The sequence below is a fragment of the Euphorbia lathyris genome, chromosome 10 (genome assembly GCF_963576675.1).
Source record: "Euphorbia lathyris chromosome 10, ddEupLath1.1, whole genome shotgun sequence".
In the NCBI taxonomy this organism is placed as follows: domain Eukaryota; kingdom Viridiplantae; phylum Streptophyta; class Magnoliopsida; order Malpighiales; family Euphorbiaceae; genus Euphorbia; species Euphorbia lathyris.
Window position 1 is genome coordinate 64397240 of NC_088919.1, and position 23562 is coordinate 64420801.

At 35.2% G+C, this 23562-nt stretch overlaps 2 protein-coding genes and 1 long non-coding RNA gene across 3 annotated transcripts; 1 reads left to right on the forward strand and 2 right to left on the reverse strand.

The window, feature by feature from the left end:
- The first annotated feature begins 4769 nt into the window (after window positions 1–4769).
- On the forward strand, window positions 4770–8465 carry LOC136209156 (B3 domain-containing protein At2g36080-like). The gene is made up of 3 exons (XM_066000541.1): window positions 4770–5477; window positions 6366–6568; window positions 7786–8465. Exons 1-3 carry the CDS (start codon window positions 4829–4831, stop codon window positions 7834–7836), a joined length of 903 nt encoding a protein of 300 aa, XP_065856613.1. The 5' UTR covers window positions 4770–4828; the 3' UTR covers window positions 7837–8465.
- Window positions 8466–8539: 74 nt separating this feature from the next.
- Window positions 8540–12272, reverse strand: LOC136208496 (uncharacterized). The gene is made up of 4 exons (XR_010677184.1): window positions 11992–12272; window positions 11105–11169; window positions 10283–10430; window positions 8540–8655 (listed from the first exon to the last, which is right to left on the reverse strand). It is a non-coding gene; the product is annotated as an uncharacterized lncRNA (long non-coding RNA).
- A 1002-nt stretch (window positions 12273–13274) lies between these two features.
- LOC136208421 (uncharacterized) lies at window positions 13275–16815 on the reverse strand. The gene is made up of 3 exons (XM_065999282.1): window positions 16503–16815; window positions 16005–16173; window positions 13275–13861 (listed from the first exon to the last, which is right to left on the reverse strand). Exons 1-3 carry the CDS (start codon window positions 16638–16640, stop codon window positions 13665–13667), a joined length of 504 nt encoding a protein of 167 aa, XP_065855354.1. The 5' UTR covers window positions 16641–16815; the 3' UTR covers window positions 13275–13664.
- Window positions 16816–23562: the final 6747 nt, after the last annotated feature.

Consider the following 23562-nt stretch of genomic DNA (forward strand, 5'->3'; position numbering starts at 1 on the left):
TATATTTATGTAATAATAAATAAAAAACAACAGATAAATTAAAATTATGTAGTGTTAGTAAAATTGTAAGGATAAATAAATTATTTACCATGCATATATATATATATATACTTGTAATAGAAGTTATATAATTGTATATTATATAGTATTAATTTGATGGCCAATGAATGAAGAAGTGTGAAAACAAAGTGCTATTATAGATAGTATTTAGTAACAACCCTTGTATATGAGAACATAGGTTAAAAATTTTAATTATTACACGTCAGAGTGACGGACCCCACCACTTGATTTGTTTGCCAATGCAGTAACATGGGCTGTGTTTGTTTCTAATTTATTTCACATGTAGAATCTTTTTCTTTTTCTTTTTCTTTTTTTATCTATCTAGATTTTTATCCTAATTTCTAACTTCTTCATTAATTTCCAATTTAATTTAATTTAATTTAAATTCGTATCCTAAGAATTAAATTTGAATTAATTCCCATAAATATTTCGTATCCGAGTTCAGCTTTAACTGGTCAGAGGAGACTGGAATTAACGGTGAGAAAAGCACGGTTGAAAAGGCGGGTTTTACGGGTTAGTTTAAAATGGTCACTCAATTTCGATTTGTTTCGATAAAATCATTCAATTTTGAGTATTGTCTTGTTTAGGTCATTTCGACGATTTCAGTGATTAAAAAGCATCGAAATAATAATATAGGTGACACATTATCATTAGCTAATATAGAACTCTGATCGAAACGATATAGGCTTAAACCACTTTTTGGCCCTTGATCTATCCAAAATTTGTGCATTTGACCCCTGACCTATTATTTGGTCATATTTGGCCCATAACCTATCAAATTAGATAAAATCCAACCTGTATTGAATGAAAAATTAACTCTGTTGGAAAATTAACGGCAGTAACCAATACAAAAATGACACGCGACACATAAATAAAATTAATTTTCACTCTATCGGAACACTAGAAAAAGTTTTTAGGATTTTTTTATTGTGTAAAATAGTTACTGTTGCCATCTCTAGTTGAAAATTAATTTTATTTATGTGTTATGTGTCGTTTTTGTATTAGTGACTGCTGTTAATTTTCCAACAAAGTTAATTTTCCATTCAATATGGGTTGAATTTTATTTAATTTGATAGGTCAGGGGCCAAATATGATCAAATAATAGGTCAGGGACCAAATGCACAAATTTTGGATAGGTCAGGGGCCAAAAAGTGATTTAAGCCAACGATATATGATATCTATTATACGCTAATTGACTGCTATGTGTTAGTTATTTTTACGAAAAAATATTTTAGTTTTTTTTTTGTAAAAATAACCGACATGTGGTTGTTACGTGTCGTTTCGGTCAGAAATCTTTGTTGACTCATGCTGATGTATCAATCATAGTATCATTTCGATGCCTTTTAACCAATGAAATCAGCAGAGTGAACTAATTGAGAAAAAAAAACAAAAACAAAGTTGCATGATTTTATTGAAACAAATTGAAATTGAGTGAGACAATCGTATAAATTCAATAAAAAATTGTTCAAATCTAAGGTGTATGACGCTATGATACTACTATGTTAATAAGCGATTTGAACGAAAAGTTTAAACTCATATAGTTAAGACTTGGGTTCGTTTGATGTATCTGTTGTTTGCTGTTTGAAAAGACTGTTATTCTAAAAAGTAAAAATTCTCTAATTTTATAAAATGTTACTTTCTCAACTACAAATGGCAAACATAAGGTGTCTAACCAGTGGTGAAGCTCTTAGCCTAATGGTTGAGAGCTTATCTACGCCTTAGAAGGTCATGGGTACGAATCACATCCGGGTCTAGTGGGGATTTTTCTTTTTTTTCAATGTAAGCGCATTGTGCGCAAAATTTAAAAAAAAAATGTGTCTAACCAAACATCTAAAAATGTTCATCTTTTTTAACATTTTCTATGAAAAGTTGTTTGTAGTTATTTAATTCTGACAAAATTATTTTTCTTATTTCCACAAAACACGTTTCTTTTTTAACATTATTTATGGGATTAGTTTAGGAAAGCTAACCCCCACAATATCTTCAGACAGCAAAGATAACAGAAAATCAGGAGGAGAAGAGAAAATAGAGACGCCCAAAGCCCTCTCATGGCCCTCAGCAGCAAGCCGATCTGCCACCCGATTATGCTCCCTGAAAACATGGCAAAAGTTGATAGAATCGAAAGAGGAGCAAATCCTTCTAATTTTTTTAACTAAATTCTGGCTCCCTAAACACATAGCCCTTTTTTTTTATTAGAAATTATCCTGACTGCTTCGAGATTGTCCAACTCCACTAGCAACCTCCTAATCCCCAGATCCTCTGCCACCCTAAGTCCAGAAAAGATACTCCAGAGCTCAGCAATAAAAGAGGAGCCCAAACCCAGATTCTGAGCAAAACCTAACAACCAAGCACCTCTTGCATCTCTCAATACACCGCCGGCAGCAATTCTTTCGTCCTCTTTACACGACCCATCGGTGTTCAACTTTACCATCCCTTCACTTGGTCTATCCTAGCCTATCAGATGAACAGTCCTCTTTTGGATAGAATCTGCTAAACTATCAACCTTGAAACTCTCAATTGTTGAATTAACTTTTCTAAAGAAGAAAGCCAGCAAATTAGGAATGACAACTGCTCCTTCTCCAAATACCTCAACATTCCTCCAATGCCAAATTTGGTGGCAGACCACAACAAATAGAATTACTCCATGTTCGAGCTCAGCCAACAACTTCCCTTCAACACCCTCCCTAAACCAGTCTTGTTCTGAATAGGAAAAGAAGGCAGAAAGACACTGCTCAGACAAAACTTTCCTCCACACGGCCTTACTTCCAGCACAATCTCTAAGAACATGGCAACAATAAATTATTATTTAGTTATTCAAGTTACTTTTATTAATTTGTGTAATAAATTTTTTTATTTTGAATAATTTAAACATGCTCAATATACATTTTACATACTAAGAACAATAATTCATTGTAAAATTATCAAACATTAATAATTAGTCAACTAATAATAAACATCTAACAACAATAATAAATAGCTAATTGTAATATTTTAAAAACTAGACCATAAGTCGAATTCGATTGACAATTGACTCAAGGATCAATGTGTTCAACCGGTTGACTCAAATTGATTAAATTGGATGACGTCATAAATAAATAATATATATACATATATATAATAATTCCTTTAATTAAATATAAATATATATATATATGTTTTTTTTTAATTAAAGTCTGGTTAGTGAGGAAGAGCCGAAGACAAACATCCCAGCTATGCCGACACCCAAAAATATATATGTAAATACAATATAATATATATTTTTAATTTAATTTAAATTATAAAATTTATTAAAGATTTCAATTTTATTTTATGTATATTTAAAGATAAATTAACTAATTTAAAATAATAGTTATAAAAAAAAATACTAAATAATATTTTAAGATTTTAATTTTTTAAGTATAGTATAATATATAAATTTATATTGTTGCTAATAATTACAAGTTATCCAGGATTCGTGAATTGATATTTTTTTTTAGTGTTTATATATATTTTTTCATAGAACTTTTTATATTTTCCGACGACTAGTAGATACTCAAGTAGCCCCTGAATCAATCCTTGAATATGAGTAAAACATTAACCGGATTGACATCGATCAAATCGATTCACGGTTAACTCAACTGGTTCAATTGATTGACATTCAAAACCCCAACACTAACCAAACTAGAGACCCGAACGGTTCACGATCAAACCAACTGGTCCTATCCGGTTTTCACAACAGTGACTAATTACAACATCAATAATTATCCATTAATAGTTGAACTAAATATGTCTAATTGTCTGTTTGTTTCCATTTTTCGGAACTACGAGTCCTTTTGGTGTACCTGTTCCCATTTGCCGTTACTGGTATGTAGTAGATGTTAGTTGTTTTTTCTGCTAAAAGCAACTGTTTCAAAATTTTACGAAACACTTTTTGTCTCTTGTTTAGAATTTAATGCAAAAGGCAGTTTCGAAAAATGGAAACAAACAAGCACTACTTTTTACATTTTAATTTTAAAATGAGATAAAAAAAAGCGTTTGATAAAGTTTCGAACAACTGTTTATAGCAGAAAAATCAACTAACATCCACTACATATCAGCAACAACAAACAGTAAATACCACTTAGGAGGTGTCTAGTTGCTCCCTTTCAATAAAACGGGAAGTTTTAAGTGTTTGGTTAGAGATCTCGTGTTTGTAATTTACACTTGAAAAGTAGCATTTTACAAAAGCAGAGAATCTCTGCTCTTTGGAAAAGTAGTTTTTTTTCCAACAGCACAACAAACAATAGGTAAAACAAATGGCCCCGTTTGTTTTACCTATTATTTGCTGTTTACTGTTGAAAAATGTTGTTTTTCCAATAAGTAGAGATTCTCTGGTTTTTTAAAATGCTGCTTTTCAAGTGTAAAAGCCAAACATGTTTTGAAGTGAAAAGACAAACATAAACCACGAGCAAACAAAGACCCCATAGTTTCAAAAACAGCAAATAGGAATTTGTTTCAAACCAATCCAATTCAATCCAAATCAAATCAAATGAAATTAGAAAGTCCATAGTAAATAAGAACTGATGAAAAGTAAGTAGTAATAGTAACAATAAAATAAAGAAATAATTAAAAAACTACACTGAAAATAATGATTGAAAATTATATATATTTTCATCACGCAAAACCTTAAAAGTACTTTTGTACTTACTACAACAATCCCCCACTTCACTTCTCCCCCCTTCTCCCCCCCACCCTCCTTTTCTTCCCCCCATCTCTCATTATCAAAATATTTCCCTTCCTCCTCTGCAAAATGTCCATAAACCCCTTCTCCCCCGACCTCCCCGAACCTCCACCACCTCCTCACTGGTGGTCTCCACACCAACAATCTCAACCCCTCCACACCGAATCATCCTCCAACACCCCCAAACACCCCTCCGATTCCGACCAATTCAAAAAACAACACATGTTCGAGAAACCTCTAACGCCATCCGACGTCGGAAAACTAAACCGCCTAGTCATCCCGAAACAACACGCGGAGAAATACTTCCCACTCAGCGGTGACTCGGTTGACAAGGGGTTGTTACTGAGTTTCGAGGACGAGTTAGGTAAGTGTTGGAGGTTCCGATACTCGTATTGGAATAGTAGCCAGAGTTATGTCTTGACTAAAGGTTGGAGTCGCTATGTTAAGGAGAAACAACTTGATGCTGGTGATGTCGTTTCGTTTGAACGACATCGTATTGATGGTGAGAGGCTGTTTATTGGCTGGAGACGAAGAGCTGATAATAATATTAATATTAATAATAATAACAGCGGCGGCGGCGGTGGTGGAGGAGGGATGATGATGGTACAGGGTAATAGTGGTGGTGCGTGGAGTAGAGGATTACACCACCCTTATCAACATGTCCATGGGGCTAACGTTACTGCTCGTGTCCCTTATCAACCCGAATGTCTTCATGCAGGTTTTTTATTATTAATTTTTTTTTTACTACTATTTTATATTAATTTTTGGTTTTATTGTTATTATAAAAAATCGATTTTTTAATTGGATAATTGAATTAAAGTGCGTGTAAAACACCCTCCAATTAGTTTGGAGCAATGTGGTTTATTTCTGGGTTTTTTCAGAGATTGTCTTCTGTATTTAGTGCCAATTAACCACTGTAATATTAAATTTTTTACATTATTTTATTTTACAAGCTATTATTGTAATTTTTACGGTGTTTGTTTCGACTTTTCAGAGCCGTTTATAGTGTTTTATTTCAAATCGATATTTGGTTGGTTCTATAAAACAACCGTTTTTAGTCTTTTTAACGAAAACATTAGTTTTTTGGAGTTTTTCAAAAAAAAAAAACGCTTTTTGTTTGTATTTATTTAATTTAAACAAACTTATCCTCCTTTTTTTCATAAAAAAAATGTTTTTAATGTTATTTCTATCTCTATAATATTATTCCCGAAATAACAAAATTTTACTCTATTCAATTAATTTTTATATAGATTTTAGGTTATTTTTATTAATTTGTGCATTACATTTTTAATTTTATAATTTATTTATTGATTAATTTAAAACATACTCGTATTATAAATTTTACATACTAACAGTAACCATCCACGTCATTTTTATTAACAAACATCTAACTAATACACTCTTTTGATAAATGTCATTTGCATTTTCTCAGCCAAATAACCCTAGTGTTTTCTCATAGTATTAGTAAAAAATTCCTTTTTTTTTTTGTAATCCTAGAGCGAAAAATCCAACTGATTAATATATATTTATTTTTTAAAACCAATAATTTATATTATAAAACGGTATCATTCTATTTTTAGTCAGGTTCTAATGTTCAATTTTTCAGGGTCGGGTGGAGCACAGAAGCAAACGATACCGATAGGGAACTCAAAGAGGCTAAGGTTATTTGGGGTTAATATGGAGTGCCAGCTCGACGAGTCTGAGCCATCGACACCAGATGGTTCGTCTTCCGTGTCAAGCCAGGGTCACATTCAACACCAATTCTACAGTTCTCACTCACCTTATTATAATTCTTCTACAAATAGCATGGTAAGCTAGTAGCCACGTATACAAAAGTATTAATTTATTGTCTTAAAAGGTTGTTTTTTTTATATTTTTTTATTAAAAGGGTATTTTTTAAATTTTAATAATAATTGAAGAAAGGTGTGTAAGTAGTTTTGGTTTTGGTGTTTCTTATAGAGAGACAGATTATATAAATAATTAATAAAATCCAAAGTAACAGCCCAACCTCTCTTAGCACATGTCTAAATTGAATTTGTCTAAATCTTACCAAAATAAAAAGTTTGATTTTAAATTAATTTTTTTTAATTAAGTGGTTCAGGACTAGTCTCTTTCTTTATTTTCTTTTTTGACTTATAATTATCATTATTAATTTAATTTAATTAAACCACTTAAACTTGAATTAATGGGCCTGATTAGTACTGCCCCAGCTAGATATTTAGAATGATTATATAAATTTTATTTTTGTCTTTATTTTTTTTTCTAATTCAGTGTAGAGTTGAAAATCAATGCACGCAAAGTAAACCGACCAAAGACCAAATAATAAGTTATGGTCCATCATTCTAAAGTTGAAAAAATCATTTTTTAATATATATATATATATATTTTGCAACCTTACATAAATATATTTCTATTCTTTTTATATATATATATATATATATATATATATATATTTCTATTAATCATTTCATGTTACATTTTTCAAAGTTATAAAATACTATAAAGCTGCAATCTGAAAATTCTATAAATTATTACACACTAAATAGTCAAATTATTAAAATATCAAAATAGATTATCACGTCATAATCATATTCTGTAATCCTGTAATCTATACGCTCTACAATCATATATATAATATAAATATATTAAAAACGACAGTAACACAAAATTGTGTAATCCTGTAATTTATATAGTCTATATAATTATATATAATATAAATATGTTTTTAACGACTCGTCACGCAAATTATCTATGTAAATTATGTTAAATTATTGGACACTATACATAAAAGCAAAAATAATGTGAACTGAGTAGTCTCAATTATTTAGCACACCATTTTTTTTTTATGATATAGTCAACAAGATTTATTTGCACATGATAGTTAGGCACATGTACTTTGTTCAAAACATGGTTACAATTATATGAATTGAAAAGCATATAATATAGTATACTATTATATTATATTATGATAATTGCATATATTCTTAATTTATTAATTTTTGTGAGAAAATTTCAATTTGTTTCAGGATATCAATTTATCACGAGATATCAACCAAATGAGAAATCGCCAAGGATAAGATCTGTAGATGTGACGTGTTTGGATTTGACTTAAATTTAACCCCCTCACCTCCACCTCGCTTGGAAGGTCAAAAAAAGATTTTATTGAAATTTTAGGAATTAAGTTTCAATTTTGCCCCTAAAGTTGTCAGACTTGTTTAGTTTATCCCAAATCAAAATTTTTGAATCAATTCAGTAATTCAGTTCCGAAGTTGTCAATATTTCTCAAATTAGTCCAAATTTAATAAATTTTTAGATATTGAAATTGATTGTATTTCGGTCTGATTTATCAAATATTGTCAATTTCAGAGCTGAATTGATACGATTTTGGACTAAACTGAACATGTACGCCTACTTCAGGTGCCAAATTAACTCTTAATTGGAAAATTTAGAAAAAAAAAAAACTAATTTCTGAAAAACAAAAAAGATTTATTACCTGAAATTGAGGTGCAGAGATGAAAATTGAAGAAATGGGGGAAGAAAGAAAGGATGGGAGATGGGACCCTAAGATAGATAAGAGTGAGATGTGATGTAAGCAAATGCTGCCATGGAAAATTGGGAATTGAAAAATGAGAGAGAGGTGGAATCTATTTGGACACTGTTGAGATTCTGCCTGAAGATTTTTCATAATTGCAGCCATGGAAGTAAGAGTATGGGGGGGGGGGGGGGGGGGGGGGGGTGGTTGGGGGGTTGTTGTTGGGGGGCTGCTTGGGGGTGATTTGGGGGTTAATTTTCATAATTTTCACCATTTCTTCTTCTTCTTGTTCTTCCTCTGTTTCTTCTGATGTTTGTTTCATTAACAGTTTTTGTTTTCACTGACTCCTATGAAATTGTAATTTCTGCAAAAGTCAGAGGGAAAAAGATTAATTTATCTCAAAGATTTAGTCTTTTCTTTTTTTCATCAACATGGGCAGCAGAAATAAAATAAATTACTATAGCAAAGTACAAAAAGGAAAGGACTTTGATGTAATATAATATGATAATATACAGTGATGGAAAAGGTAAACAACTAGTTCAGTGATGTATGTATGTATGTACTACAATTCAATCAGAAGAACTAAACTTTTTCAGGTTTGAAGGACAATCTGGTAAAAAAAGGATTAAGGAATTTGATTTCCTAGGTGTCTTCAAACGTTGTAATCAGCAAAAAAAAAAAAAGAGAGAAAAGATCCCCCATTACAATGTAACAAAATGGATAACTGAACTAATTAGTAAAGCCAAATATGGTATCTTTAATTTAAAAGTAAACAGCAACTGCAGTTGTCAATTCAGAACAACATTTACTACTGTTACTGGCAAAATCCAAGTATATGGCTAGATATGAAAATATGGTTGTTGATAATTGTGTCAAACACATCATTTATCTCTATAAATTATATTATCGTGTTAATTTTTTAACTTTTTTATTTTGAAATGTTTACTTGAGAGAGAATGGTTGTTTCGAGAAAGAAACTCAAAAATAGTAATTTAGAAAATAATAAAGGGTACCGTAAAAGATACGTAATTCTTGATTTTTTTTTTCATTTTATACTCATTATCAGTCGTTTTGACTTTGTTCAGTGATAAAGGGATCGTTGTATTAATAAAAGTGCAAAGTTCATACTACTATATGTCTAGTTTTGAAGTTCATGAACCACAATTATACAGTTGCAAAGCTGAGAGGGAATCGGGTGAATTACACCCATGACTACTAAACTAGTTTACTAACTTTCATGGTATGACCACTAAACTTCAAAACGTAACATAAAAGTCGCTTAACTTTATATTCTCTAATATTATGGTCACCAAACTTCAATTAACGTCTCAAAATGACCATTAATAACCTCAAAATAGAAAATTTCAGGAATTAATGATATTCTAAACAACTTTATTCTTTAACTTTTTGTTTTAAGGTCATTTATGTGTTGTTTGGTTAGGAAAAAGAAAGTTAATATTTAGAAAATTGTGATTTTGAAAAATAAAAAAACGTGGTTGAATGTTAATGTAGTTCTAAACAACTTTAATTCTTGAACATTTTTATTTTGAGGTCATCAACGATCATTTTGAGGCGTTAATTGAAGTTCAGTGACCATAATGTTAAGAAAGTGTAAAATTGAGTGACGTTTGTATTACGTTTTAAAGTTTAGTGATCATACCGTAAAAATTAGTAAAGTTCAATGGTCAGGGTGTAATTTACCCAAAACATTTGAGTATCCAAACAAATTCCATTTATTACAACCCACTAATAAGAAAGAGCTATGCTTTTTCAAGTATAAAATAAAAGGCTTAGATAACAAATCACTTTGTACAGCATGATAGACCCAAAAATTCTAGTTGAACACAACTTGCAAATGAACTAAAAGATCTTTATCAAACAAAAAAGAGCAGCAGAGAAAGATATGAGCATTACCTGAATGAGTGAGTGAATGAATGATCAGAAAGATTTAAGGGCCCAAAAAAAGAGATTCAGATACAAGAGATACATACCATTGACCTTGATGTCCAATTTTGATTAGTGCCTTCACAAGTGGGCAGGAAAGGGGTCCAAAAATATGTGCTGTTACATTCTCGCATAAAAGGCAATGCCCAATCAACGGAATGAAGAGACTTCTCCTCTATAACACTCCCTTTTGTCCTGTGCCGAGAATTTCAATCATGTGTGACTTACAACAGTTAAAATATTTGAGACTACTAGTTGTAGTTTCTTCCCTCTTTCGAGGTGTTAAAACGAGTTGGTATGTCATAATCGTGTTACATGATCTATGTTGCACGAACACTCCTCTTTAGTATCATTTTTACGTTTTGCGTCCGTTTCCGTTATGTTTTAGAGATAATGTTTCTCGGTGTCCGTGCAACATAGTGATCAAGTTGGTATGTCATAATCGTGTCATACGATCGATCTATGTTGCATGAACACTCCTTTTTAGTATCATTTCTGCATTGCATGTGCGTGCCCATGTTCGTTTGAAGGTTATGTTTTAGAAACAATGTTTCTCGAGGTCCGTGCAGCATAGTGATTGAGTTGGTATGTCATAATCGCGTTATATGATCAATCTACGTTGCATGGACACTCCTCTATAGTATCATTTCTGCGTTTCGTGCCCGTGCCTATTTTCGTTTAAAGAATATTTTATGAAGGTTATGCTTTAGAAACAATGTTTCTCGATGTCCGTGCAACATAGTGATCTTATATTTAACATAATTATATGTGATATAAATGCAATAAACATAACAATAGTATGGAATGGGTTTCGTCAAACAGGTTGTTTCTATAAATCACGTTCTCTCTCAGAAATTTACAGTTCTAACCTTTTATCTAACTTTTTGGTTTTGGAGTTGGCCAATTGGAATTCTCACTCAACTCCTTTTAGCACCTGCCAAAGAACAAAGAAAATGAGTGACTAGGATCCTCCCACGAATTGACATGCATGGATCTTAGTGCTCGTTTGATTTTTGTTTTTATAATTTTTCTTTTTTTACTTCAAACAATAGTAAACAAAAATTAACTAACATCTATGCTATCATCAACAACAAACAACTAATACTAACAACAAACAGTAAACAACAATATTTGAACCAAATACGCCTCTAGTATTGGTATTGTCCTATATTGCATAGAAATTCTTCTTCATTAGTGTTTCCACGTTTCATATCCGTTTCCATCACCGTCTCCTAGCTATATACTTTTAGAAATAATGGTTGTTTCCGTTTCGTGCAACCTAGTTATTATCAAAATATATACTTAAAATGTTAATAGAGGAGTAAACAGTACAGAAATTAGTGTATTCAAAGGACAGTAAAAGCTAAGAATATTACCCAAAGGGGAAAAAATCTAAAATACTCAGCAGATTTGGAAAGGAACATTTTTCATCTCATTATAGGAAAAAATGTACCTTATCAATTGAGACAAAAAACATATCAATTTCTTGTTCCAACTTGTACCAAGGGCCCATTACAAAATAGTCACAAATATGAGTTACTTGATAATGGAAAACTAATGACATTATGATATCCCTGAGAAGACTTAAAGCAAAGAGGGGCATGTGATTGAAAAGACTAGAGCAAAAGTAGCAGGTGAAATGTGGAAACCCCACTAATAACTATACTTACAATCAAAAAATTAAGTCCACAAGTTTTTTTTTCTTAGTGACAGGAAAACTCTGCTATAAAACAGTATAAGAGAATGAAAATGATACCTCAAACAGTTCCATCTTGCTCCCTTCCATACCAAAAAAATTATGGCAAGATCCATTTCTAATCCAGGTGCTGTGAGGTCCATCCAAGTTTCCATCCATACCATGAATGTCATAATCAAACCCTGCTTTTCTCTCTCTTCAATTTCAGAATCCAATGTGTTTCCCACAAACATGTTGTCTATGACCGGTCAGAGTCGGAATGGGACTTTAGCACCCAATAGTCGCCGAAAAACTCCATTGAACCTGCATATAGAACTTTATTTTCTTGGAGTAAATATACCCAAAAAAATTCAATTAAGCGTCTATAGGAATCGGAACACTCCTGTTAGTGAATCCGTGACAATATATCTAATTGTATATCATGGATAGATGTGATTTTTACTCAGATTAATGCTCCAAATGAGCATTATTCCTTTCAAACAGTCTGGTTAAAAATTATTTCTCACATAGTGATTAGTTAACTAGACTGAATTTAAAACTGTAACGAAGTCGAACTAATTTTGTCCGACTTGTTTACAAAGTGTGGAACTCAAGCTTAAGTTTCCTAAGGGAGAAATCGGATGAACTTCATCCAACTTCAAGTTGCAAGGAAGTCGGATGCATCCGACTTCTTTGTTAATTATAAAATTGGTATAAACATGGAGAAAAGAAGATAAATTTTGAGTAGTTATAATTTATTTGGTTGGGTAGGAAGTCAGATAAACTTCATCTGACTTCTTTGCAACTAGAAGTCGGATGAAGTTCATCTGACTTCTTTGTTGGGAAGTGTAACCAAACTTAAAGCTTACGTGACACTTTTTGTAAAGAAGTCGAATGAATTTTGTCCGACTTCACCCTTTCGGAGCATTATTGTGAGAACAAAAAATTGGATAGATGCTTTTCATTTTATAAATTGGGTAGGTGCCACAATATCTTCCTACTAAATTCTAGGTGGATCATTCATATCAATAAACAAAATTCACAAATAAAAAGAACAAAACCAGAAAGATAAGGTTTGATATAGTCACATAAGGATGTGCATTGAATGAGCACGCACGCTTCTCAAGTAACACTATTGAGAATCACGGGTCATCAAAATCTTGCTCCTGAAATGAAAAGATAATGTTGAATGCACCTGTAAACAGTTACAGTAGAAAAAAGAAACATTTAAGATGAGAGAAAAAAGGAACCGAAATAGTTGTAACAAAAAAATTAGAATCAAATGCAAGAAGACTTACATTTATTTCTCTTTATACAAAGTTTGAATGAAGGGTTCCACAAGCTTATATAATAATATCATAACATTGGAAGAATAAAGCATTTACCAAATGCTAAAACAATATGATAAGATAAAGCCCAGATCAGAAGTATGAAAAAACTTCAACTTAGTTAACACAGAAATTACATGTAAATAAAGAAGTTTATGTTCTATCTATTAGTATTCAGACTTAATGTACAATGTTGAGACATGGAGCAATGTAGCCAATGACGGATCGAAAAACTCCATAGAAGCTGTACGAGCTTTAATCTTTCTGTAAAAGCATCCAAACAAAATCAATTGAACAATCATAGATCACCATAGAGCACCCCCAATCACCTTGCAGTGAATCCTGGATCCGTCACTGAATGTCGAAACTTCCTTTCTCTCTTTGTTAGGGCAGTATGCTCACAAAATTGAAGAGGTCCTGTTACTCTCAAGCAGATTTTTTGGGAGAATCAGTCTTAGCTTGAGTTTTGGGATCTTCTTCTTCCTTCACCCTGACCTGCTGGACGCCTTCCTGATATCCTTGTATAAAACTTTTTAGAGCATCTCTATATGCTGAAGCTCTTGTCATGTACAACCGCTGCAATGCAGGCCTTAACGTCTCCATACCTCCCTTTGCAGCAACCGCTGATAGTTTAATTTGCAGAAAAGAAAAGATAATTTAATATCAGAGTTCAGAGCATGTAATCGCAAGTTCACAGAGAGAAGCAAGGATAATCAAGATAGCCGACATACTTCAACTCCTATTACTTTTATAGCATTAAGCAAGCAAAAAATCTGCTGTTTAGGAGAGTATTGAAGATTAGGGCTGTAAATGAGCTGAGCCGCTCATGAGGGACTCGGTGTTCAGCTCGAGTTATAAAAGAGCCGAGCTTGAACACGGAGAAACTCGGCTCAAAAGCTCGTGAGCAGGCTCGGTTATAGGTTCATGAACAAGCTCGATTGTAATATTCACGACCACACTCGTGAGCAAGCTTGGTTCGATTGTATTTTTTTTAATAATAATATTTCTATAAAGGGTGAAATGTAAAACAACGTAGTTTGGTAGGTTTCAATGGTGTTAAAGAAATTTCAAATCAATATAATTAATAAACACAATTAATGAGTAGTTATTCGCGAGCGAATTTCATGAACAAAACTAATGAACTGCTCGCGGCAAAGCTCATGAACAAGCTTGTGAGTAGCTCATGAACAGAATGTGGAGCTCGAGCTCGTCAATTTTATGAGGAGTGAGCATGAGCAGGCCAAAGCTGGGCTCGGGCCGATTACAGCCTATTGAAGATCATAAGTTCATCTTCAAACCAGAAAAAGAAAAAAAGGAACCTCACATATTTTTAAGTCAATTCAGAAGAATATATTTTTGACAAGTTTCATAGAGACAAACCGCAAGAGCAAGGTATGATTTACAAAGCTAAGGGGTCCTGGAGCCAAAGCCCAAGGCGCAAGGCTCCGGCGTGCGCCTGATGAATAGAAGACGTGGAATTTTTTTGAAAATATATACAAAGTCTAAATATCAATATTTGATACTAATGTCACTACAACTCCATTACTAGTTAAAGCATAAGTTACGATGAACTAAAACACACACTTATAACCACACAAACAAGACAAAACCACTTAAAAACATAATATTAAACATCAAAAACACGAAGTTAAGTTCATAAGAGATATGCTTAACCGAACTAATGCTAATAAACTAATAAGTATTCATTGTCAATAAAAAAGAACTCAAGAAAACTAATAATCATCATCAAGATTAATATCGTCCTCTTTATTATCATTTTCATCTCCAATTTCCTCCTCTCCTCATCTATAAGTGACATAGATGGCCTAACTCTCACACGAGGAGTTGTTTTTGCTTAGCCTTAACAATATGTTAAAAAATTAAAAACCTAATCAAAACCGTTGATGTTAACGAGATGCGCCTAAGGAGAGCCTCTGAAGACCAAGCGAGATCCTTTTAAACTGAGCCTCGCCTAGGGGTAATAAGGCACAGTCCGACGAGCCTGACAGGAGGCGCGCCTTTAACAACTATGCTACTGATATACCTAAAACTTATTTTTCAATGACTTTTCAGAGATTATTATGTGTGAATATGAGAAAGTTGCTAATTTGACGAAACTTATGAGAATCCACTCTGGACTCTGGTATTATTATCATGTTTCTATAATTCTAAAACCTAGAAATCAACTTTAAGACTTGGCTAATCTCTATAAGCAGCAGATAGCATAACAATTAAAAAATACTCAAACTGATTGTACACTTGTTTAAAAAGGCAATAACTGGTCTTGGAAACAAAGCTTCCCCAAGTCTAGGCAAAGAAAACAAATTTATTTGATCCATCTTCATTTCCAAATCATCTGTAGGTCAATCCTCCTAACATCGATAATCCTACTAGTTTCCATCTGATAAAATGGCGCAATAATGCCAGTCCTCATATGCTTCGAATTAACAACAAATTTGACACCAGCAAGAACTTAAGAGCAACCTAAAATACTAGAAATATATTAATGGTGAGAAAGAAACTGAAACTCTCTTTAGGTGATTCAGCCCATGGTTATTTGGTTAAATATAATTAAAATTCAATGTGTTCTCTGTTTCTAAATCTCCCTAACATATATACGTGACAACAGTTAAGCCACTAAATTTATTAATAATTCTTGTTTTATCGTATGCAATTTCAGTTTGAACAACTATTGGTCAAGCTTAGGTAATAATTAACAACACCAAACACATTGGTCAAGCAACAACATAGAGTCTCTTCTCTTACCAAGATCTTCAATAGCAGAGGGCTCTTTCTCTTGATTGTTAGTACTCTTTCCCCCGTTGGATTCATCTTCACTTTCTTCCACTTTCTTCTTATAATCATTTGGCCGAAGATCAGGACCAATATCGCGTACCCAGCTAGCAGCATACAACCTTGAGGCCTCTTTCAATATCTGAAATACAAATAGATTACAATTACTTCCGTTTTCTCCATTTACAGGCTAAAGAAACCTAATCAGCTAACTGAAAATAGTTCGAGATGCGCCCAATTTGAAACCTATCCATCCCCAAGGAATTCCAAGAACTCTTGTTATACACTCGTTCCAACCGTCAACTCTCTTTTCTAGGTTTATCGATATTGAATCAATTGAACGCACTTCTACAAGGATATCAAATTGTGGCTATACTAATCAGTAATCACTATCTTAGTTTATATATAGAAACGTGATAGTGTAAATAGTGCAATAAAAGCAAATAACAAAAGAAGAAGGAAGCACGATACCAGAAATCGATCATGCCAGGTTAGTTTGCGACGCTTTTGAATATGAGGAGGGTCTGGCAGTGATGAAGGAAATGCTATTTCCTTGAGATCATAACGAATGTAATCGTAGACCTTTCTAGACAGCACTCTCAACTTCATTTATACTCGTTTTTCCTAATTTGGCAATCGACGGTGTGTAAATGGCTCCTCCCTTCCGCTTCTCGGGAAGACTCTGTTAGTTGCAGTGATTTTGGAGCAGACGGTTCCGGAGCCACAGGGCGGAGGAGGAGTTGGTAGCAGCGGCGGTTAAGGGGAGTGAAATTTTAGAGTGCGAGTCACGAATTTCCTTTTCCATTTTAGATGGCTTAAAACATCAATAGCTCCTATACTTGTCTGAAAAAATCAAATATCCCCCTATACTTTAAAAACGTCTTATTTACTCTCTGAACTTATATAAATTGAACTAATAATTAAATCTCTCAACTTTTCTAAGTGACGTATTTGGCTCCTAAACTTGTTTAGAGTAATCTATGAACACTTGAATTTGTTTAAAGTTTATGCACATCAACTTGTCCAAAAATTCCAATATTGCAAGCCTAAACATAATGGAGGGATGAAAATTCAAAAAGATATTGATAAAATAAGGCGATGCTTATGAAAGTTATTTGGGGATGTACAAAAACCCGAGGCTCCAGGGCGAAGCCAGTCCAAAGCCTGAGGGATCAGATCACTCGGTCTCTGGCACTACCCTTGAAGAGAGGTGGTATCGTCCTTAGTATCCCTAAAGGAGTTATATTTACTTATAAAAGAGGATATGATATAAAACAAAAAAAAAATTAGCACAATTGGTTCAAAAAAAGAGTTAGGAGCTTCTCTGTATTTAAGGAGGTCCTTGGTTGAATCTTGATAACAGTGAAATAAACTTCTTGTCGGAGCCCTTCCCTGTGAGGTATTGTTGGGTTTGTCGGGAGACACTCGGATGCTAAAGTTAGTATCAATACCAAGAATAGTCTCAAAAGCACTTTAGTAAAGTAAGGGGGGTGTTTGTTTACCTACTTTTCACCTCATGTTTGCCTTTTCATTTTAAAAGGCAGAGTTTTAGGTGTTTGGTTAGGCTCCTCATGTTTGCTTTTTACAGTTGAAAAGCAGCATTAAGTGTTTGGTTAGTGACCCCATGTTTGCCTTTTACACCTGAAAGCAGCCTTTTACAAAAGCAGAGAACCTCTGCTTTTTGGAAAAGCAGTTTTTTCCAACAGCAAACAGCAACCAGCAACAGCAAACAGCAAACAGTAAGTAAAACAAACGGGCCCTAAGAAAGCATACCTAGTACTCTTTGAGGTTGGGGTATTTATACTAGATTTTGTAATCATCTCAATAAATGTTGTAGCATATGAATAGTCAAGAATTTAGTACTCTTTAATATATTTATTGCACATTCTCCAGGTTCATCCGTTAGTGATGAATCATTAATGACACTGATTCTTGAAGTTCCTGGAAAACTGCTTAATTGCGGTTATGATGGTGTATCGGCCTTAATTGGCATATCCGTCCCCAGCCGGCATATCCAGTCCTAGCTAACGTATCCAGCCTCAGCTGGCGTATGCCTTATCCTTGTATATGTGGTTTTTGCCACGTGGTCGTGCTTTATACGAACATGTTCTTTTATACGTGAGTTTTGACTATTTTTCCCCATAGATAACATGCAGCCCCCTAAAATACCATTCAAGTCTTTTAAGGTTTTTCATCTTTGATGCGTGCTCACACTTTTATTGCGGTGTATTGGCACGATTTGTTGGTCCCTTATAACGTAACAAGTTAGTTCCAAGGGGGGGATAGGAACTATTTAAAATTTTAGTACGTTAAGGCTGATTTCTTTTTCTTTGAAAAGATTTACACAGCGTGCTGAGTGAGTTTAAGACACTAGCTTAGTCAACTTGTGACTAAGTCAGCTTCTGTCGTTGAGTCAGGAGATAGCACTTGAGTCTGTTCCTGAACTCAGCTACTCAGTATGCACAACTCAGCTTGACCTCTTTACTTGGTCAGTTTCAGTTTTAAGCAAGCAATATATATAATAAGGAGTTTAAGGTTAGAAAGATATTACTCAACAGATTTATCCAGGTTCGGCCTCTAAGCCTACGTCCTGTCCCCGGAACACGTTCCGAGCTTTCGAATCCTCTACTGAGCTCTTTAAAGGTAGAGCCTCAAACCTTTTACAACTTAGACACTGAGTATGACAAGAGTACCTTCCTCTATACCTCTACTCAATCCTAATCTCACGCTGAGTACTATAACCGAGTACTCAGCTTCTCCTTTCTACTTCTAGAAATGATAAGTGTTTGTCCTAAACAACAATTGCTAAGACACCTTAGATGATTGTATAATCACTCTAGACTTTTACACAAATTATATAGAATTTGGTGTAAGAATTTGCTTTGCTTTTCTTCACAGAACTTGAGTAGAATTTTGGTCAGCGTAATGGCTTGATAATGTTCTGTGTTGATAAATGAAGCAACTGAAATGTACTATTTATAGAGGCATCAGTCATTTCGAATTTCGAAATAACCGTTGGAGGGAAACGGCTTCCTGTCGTTGTCACTCAGTCTTGCTTAGAGCTCTCGGCCAATCAGATTTGAGTATCTTCTGTCCTCGGTCAGTGTTGAGCAGCTTTTAGTCAGCTCGGCAGAATGTCTCTCCATTTACGGTAAGGTCAACTAGACAGCGTTCTGTGTCTTCTGAACTTTACCCAAAGTGGAAACACTTTGTCTGGAAGTTGTTCTTGCTCAGCTGCTGTCTTGTACTCTTTGTCGATTCAACTCAGCGGCTTCACTCCGAAGTTGTTCAACGAAGGTCTTCTAGATCCTTCTCTTGCTGAGTTGCGTTTTGATCGTAACGACAGCGTTTTGCACACGCGGGCCGAGTTGTCTTGATCTGTTTGACTTGGGCCTTGACTTCCGTATGGGCCTTGGGCTTTTTATTCTTTATGTCTTATAAACAATTTAACTCAACATTGAACAAACACATTAGTTAAATAAATCAAAGCATTTAAACTTAGTGTGTTTAGAATATATTTAATTTTACTTAAATAATTTTGTCAAATCAAAATCATGTGGAAAGGTGTTTCAACAAACTCCCCCATTTTGATGTTGGCAAAACTATTCAGCGAGGAACTCAGTGTTGAGCTCCCCCATGATAGTTGACCTATTATTGCTCAGCAAACTCCCCCGTCAGGGTTGAGCTACCGACTTGGTTTTACTCTAAACCTTTTAAGTTTTAATCGAGTAAGTCTAAGGTCAGTTTTCAGATATAGGTCAGCTCATGGGACATATTCTATTTTACTCAGTATTAAGCGGAAGGTTTAACATTCAGAGAGCACTGAGTAATCATTTTGTTCAATGGGTCTTATAAGACAGTGTTTTATAAACATACAAGACAATGTCAAACATATTATCAGCATTGGAAACAATCAACACGTTTTATAAGCATTAAACATAGTTGATGTTTTTGAAGATACATAATAACATAATACACAGCATCATATGTAATAACTCAAGTTTGGATAAAAGATGCAAGTATTGTATTGAATTAAAGTAGTCAGCATACATAGAATTAGCATAAAAGAAACATAGCCTATAGACTAAGTACAAAACTAAGCTAGCTAGCCCATTTCTACTTCTTTTTCTTTTGCTTAGACTGACTGCTTCTAGGAGCCTCTTGCTGAGTCCTAGCTGGTTCTTTCTCCCCCGTTTTGTCAGCATCGGGAGGAGGAGGAATTCTAAAAGAGTCGGTTAGGACTGCGGCGGTCAGTACGGCGGTCAGCTCCTTAAGTTTGTCGGCACTTTCATTAATGCCGTCAAAGACAATAACGCCTTCATCCAACACATCTTTAGGTATACCTAGTTCAGCGGCGCTGAGTAGGCTCAGGATGTAGGCTTGAGACTTACCTACCCAAGTAATTGTATCTGACAGCGCAGCAAACGCTTGATGAAACGTCTTTAGCAGAGCTGAGTCATAGTATTGGCGCTGGATATTATTATGACGCACATGTGTGAAGGTCCTTTGGGTAGTGACCAGAATCTCATTCTGCTTCATCTGGTGAGTGTCCATCTCCTGTTTATTTAAGTTCAGCAGACGAACTGCTTCGCTAATTTGCTCCACCGAGCATTGAGAGTAGGAGGCAAACTGATTGTTGGTCTTGATTTGCTCAGTGTGAAGCTGGGCAAAGAGCATCTTAACTTCATCAGAAGTTGCATACTGAGTATTCGCAGCTGACAAGGTCTGGAATTGGCCTTGAAGAGTGTTAAGATGTTGAACAGTTGTCAGTTGGAGCTCAGCCAGCTTGGTTATTGAGTCCTGCTTGGGCTGATGTGATTGAATTGAAATCATATCACTTAGCAGATCTTTCAGTCCTTTAACTTCACTCAAAAGCTGAGTGATTTGTGATGACTGAGTGGACTCAGTTTGGGAAGACCCCGCAGCAGGTTCAGCATGATGAAGGTTTTGAATTAAGGATTGCACCGAGTTGATCAGTTTTCTACCAGACTCGGTGGCATGAAGATAACTGAGTGATTCATCATCATGTTGCCTAGTTTCCTCAGTATGACCAGTTTGTGGAGGAGTCAGAGTTATGATAGGGTCAGTGACTGGAAGTGTGTTTTCAAGCTGTACTTGATTTTCTGGAAGAGAGGATTGATCGGCAGTAGTGATGGTCGGTGAAATAGTCATCCTAATGCTGTCAGTGCTGACTAGGGCAGGAATGTTCTGAGTCAGCACAGTGCTTGGAGCAACAGCATTAACGAGAACTTGCTCGATCTGGCTTGTTGAGTTAGCGGAAGCATTCAAGTCGGCTTGTTCCTTTGGTGAAGAAATAGAGGCTTGCTTTTCAAGAGAAGCTTGTTGAGAAGAAGGGGTTTGCTTACTGAAAAACTTCAGCTTCAGAGAAGAAGGATCTTTAGTCGGCTTTTGAACAGGGAGATCGATGACTGTTTTCTGACTTGCCTTTACTAATCTTCTTCTGCGAGGAGGAGTGGGATCAGCTTGGATAGATTCTCCTGAGTGAGAAGGAGAGGTTTCTTCTTGATCAGCATCGGGCTGATTAGCTTGTACTTGTACTTTATCTGCAGCCAACTCAGTGTTAGTTGGGTCAGCAGCTTCCTCTTCACTCGCTGTTTCCTCAGCGTCATCCTGATCGCTATCTTCTTCTTCTTCTTCCTTATCATCCTGATCTGAGTTATCTAATTCTTCTTCCACCTGAGTGATGAAGTGATCATCCAGTTCCACATCATCTTCTGGATGCTCAGCTTCAGTTCCTTGACACTGTGTGAAGTGTGAATCACCAGGAACAATGATGTCAGTGGGGATAGCATCAATTGGGGTCAGCTCTGAAGACTTCTTCTTCTTCAGAGGTTGCTCAGCACCCAGTCTTTCCTCTGTATCAGGCTCATCTTGCCTGCTTCTCTTCTCAGCTGACTTAGGTCTCTCCTGACCTTTTTGAGAAGCTGACTTTAGCTTCTTGGCCTGAGGCTCAGCCTTCTTTGAAGGAGTCCCAACAGCTTTCCTCTTTCGGGCAGCTGGAGCCTTTGTCCTATTGCCTTTCTTTGGGACAGTTGTCTCCTCATCAGCCTCATCAGCATTTTTGCCTTTCTTAATTGGTTGGTCATACTTCAAGGCACGCAGCGAAGCAGCTGTGATCTCAGAGCCTTGGGCCTCAGTTTCCTCGAAGAGATCAATTTGATGATCTTTGAGGATTCTGGTTATGAGTGAGCCCAGCCTTAAAGTTCCAGTGCTCCTTTGGAAGCCGGCTATTAAGAAAACTGGCATGTTGATGGGCTTGTAGGTCAGCATATGCCATATGAAGCATTGCTCGAAATTTGTCGCTGAGCTAGTACAGTTAATCTTGGGGTAGATGTAGTAGGTCAGCAGATAATGAGCCATCTTTTGGTGCTGACCCATCGAAGTACTAGAGATTTCTCCAGAGTGGCCAGCGGGTTTACAGAACGTGGCATCGTACCCAGTTCCTTCATGATCCCCAGATCTCCTCAGCTTAGTTCCCTCATTCTTTAACTTTAGTAAGTTGGCTAGGTAGGTAGGGTTTATGAAAATGGTCTTCTCCTTTACCACAGTTACCAGATAATCCTGGTTATCGTCAGCAACACGGAGATTGTGGTAGAACTCCCTTACTAGGTCAGGGTAAGTGGGATTTCTAATGGAGAACAGCTCGGTCCAGCCATTCTTCGATATCCATTCACAGAATGGTTGCTCGGTTGTTACGAAGGCCTCAGAGAACCATCATGAGAAGTCTATTTTCCACTCTCTAACATCTGCGAAGATTTTGGTGTAGGTTCTGACCTTGGTCGGCTTTCCCTTAGATGAGGTGGCTTGGCCAGCTTTTCCTTTGCTCGGCATAGTGACCTTTGTAGCTTCAGGCGAAGTAGTTTGCCTGGAAGGTTCATCGGAACTGGTCTTAGGGTGACCGGCACCAGAGATGTTAACGGAAACCTTAGTCATAGTTTCAGAGAAAGATTGGGAAGTTTTGAGAGTTTTTAGAGAGAGAATGCTTATGCCAGAGAATTCGGTAAGTGAAAAGAGAAAAAAATGGGGATTTGCCCATTATTTATAGCGGTGAAAGGTGGATCTTATCGAATCCATGTGTCAGTTTTGCCTTGGGATTGTCAACCGATAATGATCCTGACATTTATGACACATTCGGCGCATACGTCATCCTAGGTGGCTATTCGCATGCTCTAAGCATTAAACATCGTATCTTGAACTCATCGTTTAGGATTATAAACGTTCTAAATTCTGAGTAGTCAGTTTTATACAAACGGATGGTTTAAGTAGTTGGTTACTCAGTTTGAGATAACTACTCGGTGCCAATGTTTTCTCAGTATGTGATATTCATTCATTCAACATTAATCACTCAGCATACATCTATTCACTCAGCAAATAATAGATCACTCAGCATGTTAATTCACTCAGCATGAATATATGTTAAGAGCTGGAATTTACTGAAGAGGATTAAACATACCAATGGCTTCTCTCAGTATGCTGAACTGCTCACGAGCCAGTGGCTTTGTGAAGATAT

Excerpts from the sequence above, each read along its gene's own strand:
- LOC136209156 (XM_066000541.1), top strand. The coding sequence starts at position 4,829 with ATGTCCATAAACCCCTTCTCCCCCGACCTCCCCGAACCTCCACCACCT. Across the intron at positions 5,478-6,365 it reads ACCCGAATGTCTTCATGCAG|GGTCGGGTGGAGCACAGAAG; the intron begins GTTTTTTATTAT and ends TCAATTTTTCAG. Across the intron at positions 6,569-7,785 it reads ATTCTTCTACAAATAGCATG|GATATCAATTTATCACGAGA; the intron begins GTAAGCTAGTAG and ends AATTTGTTTCAG.
- LOC136208421 (XM_065999282.1), bottom strand. The coding sequence starts at position 16,640 with ATGAAGTTGAGAGTGCTGTCTAGAAAGGTCTACGATTACATTCGTTAT. Across the intron at positions 16,174-16,502 it reads CCTGGCATGATCGATTTCTG|ATATTGAAAGAGGCCTCAAG; the intron begins GTATCGTGCTTC and ends TTTGTATTTCAG. Across the intron at positions 13,862-16,004 it reads CTCTGCTATTGAAGATCTTG|CGGTTGCTGCAAAGGGAGGT; the intron begins GTAAGAGAAGAG and ends TTAAACTATCAG.